Source organism: Leptosomus discolor, chromosome 4 (assembly GCF_034619465.1).
Source record: "Leptosomus discolor isolate bLepDis1 chromosome 4, bLepDis1.hap2, whole genome shotgun sequence".
Lineage (NCBI taxonomy): Eukaryota > Metazoa > Chordata > Aves > Leptosomiformes > Leptosomidae > Leptosomus > Leptosomus discolor.
The window spans coordinates 43,348,606-43,361,614 of NC_141394.1; the positions used below are offsets into that span (position 1 = coordinate 43,348,606).

The 13,009-nt window shown below is 36.4% G+C and overlaps 1 protein-coding gene across 3 annotated transcripts in view; it reads right to left on the bottom strand.

The window, feature by feature from the left end:
- GRIA2 (glutamate ionotropic receptor AMPA type subunit 2) overlaps positions 1-13,009 on the bottom strand; it is a 96,916-nt gene that overhangs the window by 3,566 nt on the left and 80,341 nt on the right. For all 3 annotated transcript variants that reach the window (XM_086464555.1, XM_086464554.1, XM_086464553.1), the window contains exon 12: positions 11,615-11,813. In XM_086464555.1, coding sequence (XP_086320681.1) covers positions 11,615-11,813 — 199 coding nt within the window. The remainder of the gene's footprint in view (positions 1-11,614; positions 11,814-13,009) is intronic.

Consider the following 13,009-nt stretch of genomic DNA (forward strand, 5'->3'; position numbering starts at 1 on the left):
GAAGTATGTTTCTTTTGCTTCAACCAATTGGTAGTTACAACTATAACTGGCAGTTTTAACTACCAACTGATTGTCACTTTTTTACCTGGAAAAAAAAAAAAAGAGTAAAACAAGGTTTGCCACCTAGATGTCACCAAAAAGGAACCAGTGTTATCAGAGAAACAGCAGGCAGAATGGGACATATGACAAGTCAGAGTCAGTAACCACCACCAGTTGGAAACAGTGTGTGAAGCAGGATTTCTCATATTGTCACATACTGTACTATTCTAATGAAGAATTAAGAAAGCATAGGCTTATATCATCTCCTCCTATGCAAGCTGAGTAGAAAACCTAAATGTGTCAGCTACCAGGGTAGTTGACAATCAGCCCTAACTGAGTTTCTTAAAAAGACAACAGAAATCATATTACGAAGTAGACAATAAACTACTGCCAAATTAAATACTATGTTGCATGTAACTAAGCTATTATTACATTTCTGCTTTGCTGTAGATATTACTATATGTGCAAGTGTACCAAAACCTGTACTATGACAAAATCTATTAGAAACACTTCTCTACTACAGACAACTTTTAACTGCAGAACTGCAATTCTGCTATAACATCTATAATCATACCTTTTTAAAAATAAATGAATCAAATATAAAAGCATCAGGAATCACTTCATGATCTCCCAAGGCTTCACTGTTCTTGTAGTACTGAATTATCATTTTCCCAAACTTACCTTCATTTTCCTGTCCAGAAATGTCCAGGCTCATGTTTCTCCATGGTCTCTGTATGTCTACTAGTATTAAAAGTTCTGGCAGTTCTATGAACCACTGAAAGTTTTCTAACATCTAAATATTCCAACTCTTACCAGAATCTCTATGCACATTGGCACAGCTGGCTTTTTCAAAGTTCCCTTGCAGATCAGTTGTTGCATATTCTGATCATTGATCTACACATACTCAGTATACCCATTAATACCAAAAGAGTTGGATATACCCAGCATGACCAGAATGACTGAGAGAAAAAATTACGTGATCAAGGCACAGTGGGTTTCTCAGGTTTTTGGAACATCTGCCATATTGCATATGCACTGTTCTCATTCCATCAAAGATGATCCTAAAAACTGCAGGAATCCTAAGAAATAGTATATTGCACCATCTTTGAAAAGCCAGTTCATGAAGTAAATTACTATTGTGCGCTACAAACTATCAGTAAAAATACAATATTGCACTTTTCTCTGGCTATAATTTCCTTGATACATAGATAGATACAGGCATGCACCTCTAACAGATAGCAAATGTCACTACATGCCTGAAAGAGATTCCCACCCACAGATCCAAGTCAGTCAGGCCACTCAATGTCTGAGAGACTCCATCAGCCTTACCAGAGCATATAAAGAAAGTCTAAATCCTAAGTGCATAGCTTTCTATCACCTGTTCCCTGAGCCCTGCTGCTGTTGCTCACCACGCTGGAAGCAGAGGTACCAGTGTTTAGCTCTGCAGGGTGCTCAATCCTCTCCTTTCTTAGCCCACTCAGGCTTGGACTCAAAAATCCTCAGCCTCATATGAAGGACCAAATTCCTTGAATTCTCATTCTCTAAAGTTACTCTCTAATTAAACGCAGATGCTCCATCCCATTCCTACCATATGTCAACATTCATTTGGCAGCATACATCCAACTTGCTGCACAGGATTTACTGCTACAAACTAAGCCAGGGACATCAAGCTTCTGACAGTGTTATAAAAATTATTACAGTGGTACTTCATGAATCAGCATAGGTTTGCACCTCAAAGGGGGAAACTTAAAAGTTGGTTTAGAGCTGTCCTACATGGCTCAGTTCAACTCAAATCAGGCATCACACATCCAGGTGCCCATCACTACAACTTTCATCAGAAAGCATTTGGACCCCATGTTGCAGAAGAGGTTATGCTGACACTTAAAACATTATTTTCTTCTTGTTCAAACATTCATATACTAAATAAATAAGAATTCTTTATTCCAGTTAGGTAACTGTCATGAACAGGTTCACAAACTGACTTAACTGTCTTTTCTTACTCCATTGTTTCTTGGTTTATTAAAATGACCTTTTACAGGTTTTAGATACATATCAAGTAATAGAGGTCTAGCAAATTCTGATATGTTATTCAACCCCAAAAAATGCAGACGCCCACTTCCCCCTGTCATTTCACAGAAATCTGATCACAACAGGTAAGTGGGAAGGGTGAGGGAAGTCCCATGATAGACTGAGGCGCTGGTGCTGGACCGCTGAATGGGAAAAGGCACAAAGAATCGATTTCCCAAATGGTCAAGTGTTAAGAAGAAACCTCCCACTAGATGGCTCACAGGGTCCTTGCTGTATAAATGAAGGTAGGAATACCTGACCCAGCAACCATGGAAATAAAAATCTGTAATGAAAAACATCACCAGAAAACGGCACTCAATTTGCCAAGACTGCACAGTCCTCCACAGTCATGAACACTGAAAAACATCATGCTAGAATTCATACAACTGAGAGTCTTGATCCCTACCTAGTCCTTGACCTTGTCTAAATTCATAAAAAATAGGAAAAGCAACAAGCCACCATCTAGGGGACACATGTGACTTGTAAGGTTTTTGTTTATATTGCTACACAATGTATTCAGTAATACAGTCTGTTTTCAGAACCGTGCCATTTTATTTCCTTATTTTGTTCTCAGAATTTTTATTTGAAAGGTAGGGCTAAAGGATATAGAAAATGGCAGTGTTAAGAGATCTTCATCTAGAATTCTGTGCACACACACACTCACTCCTAAAGCAAACATATCTGATACTTAAAAAAAAGCATGTACACTTATCTTTATTCAAATACATTGTGAAAAAAAAAGCACACATTACATTATTATTAAAATTTGGCCAGTGCTATATAGTTGACCATGTATTTTATTCCTACACAAATCTTCATCTCCTTAAACTGCACTTGGAAAAGCACGTAGTCGTCTGCAACAGAAGACTACACCATGAGGAAACATAATTTTTCTGAATGTGCAGGATGCCCTGTGTGCAAGTTGGGCTTTCACATCTGTCTTATATCCTCTTTAACGGCACCTAAAACCTACAAAGACAGCAGTGCTCCATAAAAACCACCACAACTTACTATCATGTGATCCAAACAATGAAACCATTGTAGATTGCTATACTACTTGAGTACAAGAATGCAAGAATATGGAAATAATCTGCACTGCTTTTAATTATGGCTGACTGTTATTGCAAGGTGACACTCCAGTGTACATAAGAAATGTTAAAAGCCAATTATAACGCTGACATTACAATCAACACCAAAGTGACAGTACAAGATCCCAATAGTCACACTGAACACTTTTTCTCCCATTATTTACCACTTCTATGAAAATACAGTAACTGATACAAAAATGCCCCAGGAGCTAACACTTTTTTTAAAGTATCATTTCACCACTGGGCATTTTGACTATAAAAACTATTATTACAAAGTACACATCACATTTAAATGTAAAATACTGCCTTCATTAAGAAACTCACTAGGAAATTAAATTATGCAAAGCTTTATCAAATAATTAACTGTATTTTGTGGGTCATCAGATAATTTTTCAATTTCATTATTCAAAGACCTATTATTCTTAAAACTGGGGTGCTGTAATTAGTATGTCATTGACAGAAATAGCTCCTTAGACTACTAAGATTCTACTAGGTGACGATCTTGTACTGCAGGAGCAGATTAATTCTCAAATATGGTTTGTGTAACCATCTTGTTGGCCTTCCATACTGAATAAAATGACAGGAACTGGTGTTGTCACCAGTAGCTAGAAAGTGTACTGACAAATGAATCTTGCCAATTTACACAGTAAATCAATTATTGATACACCCAATAAACCACAGAAAAGGACAAAACTGGTTTTTCAGCCTCTTTAATTGGCTCAAAAGAACTTTAAAACACTTAATCTTGTTTATACGGAGTGAATACTTAAGGTGAATGAAAGTTCAAATAGATGGAAGATCTACATTTTGTAATATATTGATAATTTTATTCAGTGCTGGTAAAAATTAGTTACATGTTCTTAAGATTTAGTTTTATGGCTTTCCAGTTTCCATTATTTGAGCTACTTAAAATATCTTTAATACGTTTGGTCTTATTAAAGAAAACATTCTACCTCAAGAACTTATTCCTCAAAAGCCTACTCAAAATAATTTTCTCCAAGAATGTGCAAGACAAGGACTTCATGTCATCATCATATTCTTCACGTGATTTAAAGAGTTAAGTGTTCAAGAAGGCTTGTCTTACAAAGGGATGTTAGTGTTAAAGACCACTTAGCTGCTGTTTATATACTTGCTGAAATGACTCCTCCTCTGAGACTTACTAATTCCAACTTCAACAGAATCAAAATTCCTCCCCATCGTTCAGCATATTCACAAAATCAAAGCAGACCATTTCAATCTCATTTCATGAAAAACTGAGATAAATGTCACACAAACTAATTTCCACAATGATGACCTAAATCCATCTGTTCTTTTTGAAGTGCTCGTCACAAGAAAAATCTGCTGTCCACTCCCAGAACCAACTTTACTGTAATAACCCTACTGATAGCGTGACAGCTGCATTACAGTCATGCTGCAGTATCTACTACTAAAGCTACATCACTGTAATACAACTGTAGATTTGTAAGTAGGGTCTTGATTTGATCAGGGGAAACCTGATAACATAAAGGAAAAAGTATGTTGTAGTGAAAAAAGAATGGGAGAAAACAAAGTGTATCTGCAGGGTGGTGGGAAGCAATGCAGAGAACAAAGACAATCTACATGCAGGACCATCACCTGAACGCATACTTCAGCTTTGTTTTTGATGAGATTAACATAAAGGAAGAATAAGTAATAGGAACAAGGGTACAGAAATGGAAACGATCAAAACAAGATAGATGCAAACCAAAAAGAAATTATTGCACCCATACTGAGGGAGGGGGAATAAACTAAATCCTGAAATACAAAAGCACTTTCTGCAGCAATCACAGCTCTGTAGTGAACTGCAGGTACTATTCCTGGAGTCTAGAACTGTTAACATACTGCCTGGACTTAACAATAAAGAAAAAGCATTCAAAGCAACTACCGCTCTTTTGGTCTGAAGTACTGCATAGCATGCACAGCTTCAGATGGTATTTTAGAGTGAAAACATCTCAAGACAGAAATGACCAGGATTTGTAGGAAAGGACATCAGAATATCAAAACACATTAAGCCAGACAATGGGAAACTATTTATTTGTTACATGTGAGAAGTGCAAAATTCTGAGCACTAGAATGATGAAATGAAACTTTCCAGTCCAAAAGTATGGTTCAGCACTTTGGGACCAATAAGAAAATCTCCAATAAAACTGAAGACCTTCAGTTGATAAAACCAGAAGAAAAGAAATGCAAATCTGTCACTATGACCAAAATGATTACCAGAAAACAGTCTGATACTATTGGGAGAAAGTTATTTACAGAAAAGACAGAGAAATATTAATGCCTTTGTACAAAGCATTGCTGAGATCTCAAATGGCATACAATGTACACCTCTGTTCATCCACATTCAGGAAAAATTAATTCAAACTACAATGCACACACACACAGAGAACAGCTATGAGATGACCAGGTACCAAAATGACTTGCTTGGAAATCAGAATAAATATACTTTTGGTGATAGAGATGAAAGCTCAGAAAAAAATCCCTACTTGCTCTGTATTAATGCATCAGGAAAATAAACACTGAGAAGAAAAAAAAAAATCTACATAATTATTAATGTACTGTAGCAATTGAGGATAAACTAGTTATAAATACATTTAGGCTGGAAAATAAAAGAACATTTGTAACCATAACAAGTGTGGTATTACGAAAGGATCTGTCCCCAGGAGTAGTGCAAACAGAACTTATACTAATTTACACTTAGAGTGTATCAATTTATAAAATAAATTAGATAACACTGGAAAATCTTCAAACTATACTGCTGTAAATTCAATTTTGTCTAGCACAAAATTACCTACTACACAGCATACTTTAATTAGAACATCTAAGAAAACTTGATGAAAACTTGAAAGAGAAGATCAGGAAATAGTATGTTTCTTTTATCAGACACAATTTGTCCATACAAACAAGGAAGGAAAATTCTATTAGAAATGAATAAATTTTATTTTTAATAATTATTATGCAAATACTAATTTGAAATTAAGCTTTCTGAGTAGTATATGTTACAAGGTTTCTGAAGCACCACAGTATTTGGTCACTAGGCTCACTGAGCTGTCTGCAAAAGACTAGCATTTTGGGTAATGTGGAGAGAGAAAAAAATGAAACCTGGAATATCATAAAAACAGATGCTTTGAGAGCAAAAAGTAAGTATTGATTACTGCATTCTTTCTTTTAAAATGACTTTCACAATGGCCTAAATAATTTCTTTTGTTTGTTGCCCAGATGCAAGGACCTCAAAAAGGAAAAAAATAACTGAAAATTAATCACTTGAACCCTCTAGACCACAAAAAAAGTATATAATCTCTTCACTAATATGCTTCTGGATGCAAAAGGCAGTCTTTCCATTATCTCAGTGCTCAGATCCAGCTCTCCTCAGTATTTCAGCTACGTACCTTTGTGTTCTGACAAACTTAAAGAGCCAAACCCATACTCTCTAATCATACTTCTTTCACAGATTCTTGATATGCCAGTCCTACAGCCCCAGGCTCTTAAGGTACTGAGTTGAGTCTGTGTCAGAAGTTACAGATTTTATAACTGAGTTTTTTGTCTCCTTTGCCTTTTAAAGGCTTTTTGTGGAGCTAGTCAAAATTTAACTGTGGAAACATGTTCTATAATTCTTCTAAATCTCAAACTTCAAAAATTGAGGATACGATTCATAATTTTTCACCTGAATTCCATTTAAAAAAAAAATCAGTCTTCTCACTGGTTTTAGAGATTTCCTGTGGGGCTTTCTTACAAGCATGAATACCTTGATGAGAATAAAGACAGACTGAGGTTCATAGACAGACTGCTATATGCTTTCTCTCTTTTTGCATAACCTCTTGTAATACAATCATCAATTTAAAATACCTTTATAAGTTAAAAAAAAATTCAAAGTACTCATAAATCTAGAAGTACTGGACCATGTTGAAGAACCTGAGAAAAGACAGTAATACTAATCTTCAGGCCAAATCTTCTTTGCCTCCCAACAGACACCATTTTTGCAGGAGAAATGACTCAAGGGGTCTTGTCAGGTTTTCTTACGTTTGTTGCCGGCTATTCAGTAAGATGGCAAGGATTATCACCCTTCCTGCACTTTTCCTATGCCCAATTTTTTGTTCTGGAACTGTTGCTTCTTAAGCAAGAATAAGCAACTCTTGTATAGTCTTTTCAGTGGAAGTTAAAGAATACTTCTTTGCTATGGAACAGTTCTGCTTGCTTTAGCTTTGGCAGAGGATCTACTCTTAAAGGCAACCAAAACAGTTAGAAGAAAACAGATTCATCTGTCCATGCCACAATGTTGGTTCAAAAATAGGTACATACAAAAAGATTTTAAATAAAAACTAATGCCGACAGAGAGAATGCATATTAGCCCAATTATTGCTGTGCATGTCACTTTTTGAGATGCCTTCTTACCTTACACATGGGACTAGTTACAATTCACCTTTTAAAGTGGAAAAAAAGGTAGCATGATTGATTTCATTTGTGTGTCAGGTTTGTACATATTTTTGATGAATAGAGCTATGCATGCAGCAAAAACATGATTGAACTTTAAAGATAATTAGCTTTTGTCCTCTTACTATCACTTTGATATTAATTTTCAATATGCCTTCAAGCAGGTGGAGAGCATGGAAACCTCTGAGTGAATGTTAAGCTTGCATACTTACACAGTTGTACTTTCTTTCAGTGTCATAGCCCATGGAAGAAAGCAAGGCAACTTCAGGGGTTAACACATGTAGACAATGCTTTAAAATTAACTTCTGCAGTGTTAGGTGAGCAGCAGTCTGTCTTCTTGGGTTAGTGACTTTTTCCCTTCAAAGTTCAGTTCAACTACGTGTCTTAGTGAACGCATACATCAACTGCATTTACAGCAGCTGCTGAGAAATCGCTGAAGGTAAAAGTACTGTGTGACTGTGAATAGTGTCAATAGTACATACCAGAGTGATGACATTCCACTGCCCCACCATTTACCGCTCCATCAAGTATCTGCGATCTGACAATTATAGACATAACGCACCTGTACAAGATGAACTGAAACGACTCCCGGATCTTCCAAGCTGTGCTTGCAGTCCTATTCACATTCTCACCACCACAATCCACTACTGATTTAAGAAACACGATGCACTTCTGGAAAACCACACCCACTCACATTTTCTTCCATGTTTTGCCCGTTACTTCAGGTTGTAAACCCAAGAGAAAATGCAACAGCAATGCACTATGTATTTTTGTTTAGACTTTCAGTTGCACTGAGAATTGTAAAAGTACTATGCCTAAGACAAAAGCACTAGTAATTACAGAAGTGGCAAGTATCCCAAGTCAGTGGAACAGAACTCTGAAGACTTGGATCATATTCACAGTTCTGCTAGTAGTAACTTTGAGATCTCCTGAGGAAAACTACTACACATTTGGATGTTTACAAATATATAATCAAGAGACCTGACAGATCTGCCATTAAAGAAAAACTGTGTATCTATAATATTATTGCTAAGAAATAAGTTTCCTGCTGATGTTTACTGCTCAGCAAGGCTCTGTCATTACCTTTTTCTTTTTCTTTTTTTTTCTTTTAATAATACTGTTAAATCCATTCTTTCTGCACTGATATTGTCCATACAGGATGTACGAAGCTTCTGCTTCTCATCTTAAAGCAGCACGAGGAACACTAGAGTACAATGCCTTTTCATCCCTTTTTCTCAGTCATGTTTCTTGATTCAGTGCCAGCTGATGCTCTACTCACTGTTGGCAAGAATATCTCCTTCTACTCTGTACTACCTTTAAAGCTAGGGAGTATGTACCTAAAATAGGGTAAAGCGCAAAGGCAATACACCTTTTGCCATGAGTGCCAAGGCGGTCATCTCCAAGTCAAGTGATATGGACTAGCTTGTATGTCTGCTCCCATAACTGCTTGTATGTCTGTAGGGTGTGCGGTGAGCCACTATCTTTCCTCCGCCTGAGTTTTCCTAACCTGTATCTGGATTACTCCAGTCACCATGGTAGCCACTGGAGCCAGTTACAGCCATTGCAGACATGAACTAGTACATACCTACCGTAGCTGGGTGAAAGACTAGAATCCTAAAATAAAAGAGACAACACGCTAATGTGAAATCCCTGACATACCCAAGCTAACATAACATCTCAACAAGTTCATGTCATTTAAGCAGTCACAGAAGCAGACAAAGACTCGAACTCACCTCTTTCAATTAACGTTGCATACATATATTCAGCTATTCAGGACAGGATTTTTCAGCTACCTTTCACCATCTAGCTTATTGCTGAGTATTCCTTTTTGGAAAACGCTGAAACATCTATTTTTGACTTGTGTAAAGTATTATCAGAAAACATGTTTTAGTAGCAAAGAAAATTCAATTTACTGTTGTCATCCCCAGTATACAATGATCCCTAATTTTGTGCTGTTCCAGGAATTAGGGCTCTGCTAGTGAAGATTTAGATCGAGTATATATTCCATCAATAGAAAATAAACTTCCAAACAATGCCACTTAATTCATGACAGCAACAGAGAAAAAGCCAGTCCATTTTAGCTTGCTGCTAGAAATATACTCAAGTTGTTTCCAGCTGTTAAAAGAATTTGAGTCCTCATTTCAGGTCATGTAAAAATCACAAATCCACTCCAATCCAGCCACCTGACAGAAATACTCTGGGTGAAATTTTAGTCTCCTTAGTGCTTTCAGCAGAGAGAGTTTCATTCTTGAAACTTCAGTTTGAGGTCTCCTAGAAAGAAATTCTGACAGCTGTGATTTCTTGAAAAATAACTGGGCAAGTTTAAGTGATTTTTAGCAAATAGTAGATAGAGCCATCAGGCTAAGAATATTAGACATAATGCACCAACTTGTTTGTGATGGGAATTGCTGAGAAGAAATTTCCAGAGAACATTGTAGCCTTGTTTGTGCAGAGACCAAGCTAACTTAACAAAAGGTGAAGAGTATGCCCTCACAAAGCCTCCACTTGACTTTTACAAAAATAAGTTATTAATGCTCAGGCAATCATCAGAAACGCAAGTTATGTAAAATTGTAATTGGAAAGACGCATATGTGTGCTAGGAGCACAAAAATTATACACCGATGCATGCACATATAAATGTGTTCTGTTTTAACAGAGAGCTTAAAAATCTCTAAAGAGAAACTATTCAGAACTGACCTACTGTTAGTTCACATTCAGTCCCCAGTACAGCCATGATCTAAAAGGTTTATGCTCACAAAACCAGAAGCACATGCTTGTATGCTTCTAAATGCTTTTAAACACTCTTAGCACAAACCCCATCTCAGTTTCAGTAGCTTACACATCTGATGTTAGTTTTGGTTTAGCCAAAATGCAATCAGCAGCAGGTCCTACTACTGGACCTATCATCAAAATCAGAAAATAATGCTCTTTTATAGTTGAAGCAAGTATGGTTCCTATTTAGTTCGTTACCAGTTAAGTATGCATTACAGGATCCAGTGATAACAATGATCTAGCAGTCACTGCTCTAACTACACACTACATAAAAAAATGTCTGTAAGAACTTGTTTCATTTCATTTTCATGGCAAGCTATGTTTGAAATGTAAACATAATATTTATAACTATTTTAAAATACATTTTGTTTAAACCTAACACTTATTGTCATCCTTTGAAAAACATGAAAACAACAGGTTTTTTGTATTTGTAGCACTTGCGATCCACTTCCATCTTACAGGCAGACACACAGAGCACACAGACAAGGCAAAACAGTCATGGTGTTTTTCCCAGCAGCCTTAGAGTCTCACTGATTTGCTGGATGGATTTCACCATGTTAGCTGGTGTCTCAAGGGCAGCCTGAGCCTCACACATTGGAAGTCTCATGTATTTTTAAAACTGAAATACACAGTGGTAGAAGATGAGGCCTGTCTGACTTCCAAGGCATTACTGTAATGCAAATACAAATAGTAACTGCTTTCAAAAGCAAGCATGGATTTAGTACAGCAGCCAACAGGGTTGTATCCCATTCCCCATCTGCAAGCTTGAAAAACCACACAAAATCCTCATTAAAACATGACTGCACCTTCCCACGTCCCTATTCACTGCGTGATTACCTAAAATATAGCACAGCTATTAAATAGTCTTGTTTGTAATTGTTAGCTCCTGTCTTACAGCTTAGATAACGACATCAACTCCCTTCTCTGAACATACTTTGGTTTTTACTTTACAGTGGAATATTTTTAGGTAATTCCTTGCAGCCACTTTTGCTTTGCATATTTATATCATGACCCTTACATTTATACGTAGATAATAAAATGTAATGATAATGAATAAAGAAAAACACTTATATTTCCGAGTTAGGCTGCACAAATAACTTTTTTATAGCAACCTTTTAATAAAGCCTAGGGAAAACACATTTACATGAGTGAAGACCTATTTAAAACAAAACAGAAATCTAAAAAGTAAAAATTCTTACCCTAAAAAACTCTTTAGTGGAGCCAGAATCTAACGTCCCATAAGCAATTTCTGTTTGCTTGGAAAGATCCTCTGCACTTTCAATGGGAGACACCATCCTCTCAACCGTCAGGAAGGCAGCTAAGTTAGCCGTGTAGGATGAGATTATGATGAGGGTAAAGAACCACCATACACCTCCAACAATGCGCCCAGACAGGGATCTAATAACAAGTATGAAATGGATTTGTAAAGCGAAATGAAAGTCCTAAAAAGGAACACGTTATCAGTTTTATGCAAACGATGCATTATACTATAGGGAAGCATTTCAGGCTATCTTGTAGTGCAGCTCTGCATACTAATCAGATGGAAAATTAAGGCATACTCCAGTACATCTCCTGGACTTTGCTGAAATCGGGACTCCAGAGTTTACTTTAGGGAGAATTTAGTGATCCAGTGCTTCAAAGTCCTGAACATCCCGAAAGGAAACTACTCCCATCATAATGTGCTATATTAACATGTAAGCTTGTCACTCCCCCTGAAGTGAATTTGCATGACATTATGAAAAGCATCAAACAAAATTAGTGACACAGTGCTTTCAGATAAACCAGTATGCACTTAAGTGCCTTTAGCGTGCTTATTTTCCTAAGACATTCAGACAAAGACTGATTTCCACAAAACAATGGCTTATGCTGCTATGGAAAATCTATACTGAGAAACGAATAGCATTATTTGCAATAAAAACTGGCCCAGGGAATATCCATAAACTAAAAAGTGCACACAACTTTTGAAAGATACAAGCATTTAACAAACTGAGGACTGGACATGAAACAATCAGTGATAATACAGAAAAATGGTGAAGAAAGTGTATTTTTAAATAACAGTAATCTGATGTTTTTAACTGCAGCAGGTGGGCTCTTACGGATCTTTGTTTTGCATCTCCTGCTCAAGAAGAGAGAAGAAAAGACAACTCAAGAAAATATATAAAACAGTATAGAGCACACAACTAGAGAAATTCAGTGATTTTCAATACTAGAAAATTAATAGAAGATAAATATTGATACTGCCATTATTGTCAAACTTGACATTTTTCTAATGATCCTTTAAACTTTGAAATTACTTACTACTTTGTTTCCAAACAAGACATTATAGGAAGGAGTACATAATCTTTGGAGATGTGCTTAATTATTTGGCAGAAATGTGCATGTAGTTGAATGTCTAGTACTAAGGCGTTACAGTAGCTTAGGTATGTCTTGATGTGTCTCCTCTATCTATCAAGTAAACAAATTACAAATCACTCAGCCTACTGTATTGTGAATGAGACTTTAAACTAATTCTGAGAAAAAGTTTATATAGACAGATACAACTCTCTCTCTCTCTCTCTCTCTCTCCACACCTTTAAACATGATAGTTGCATAAA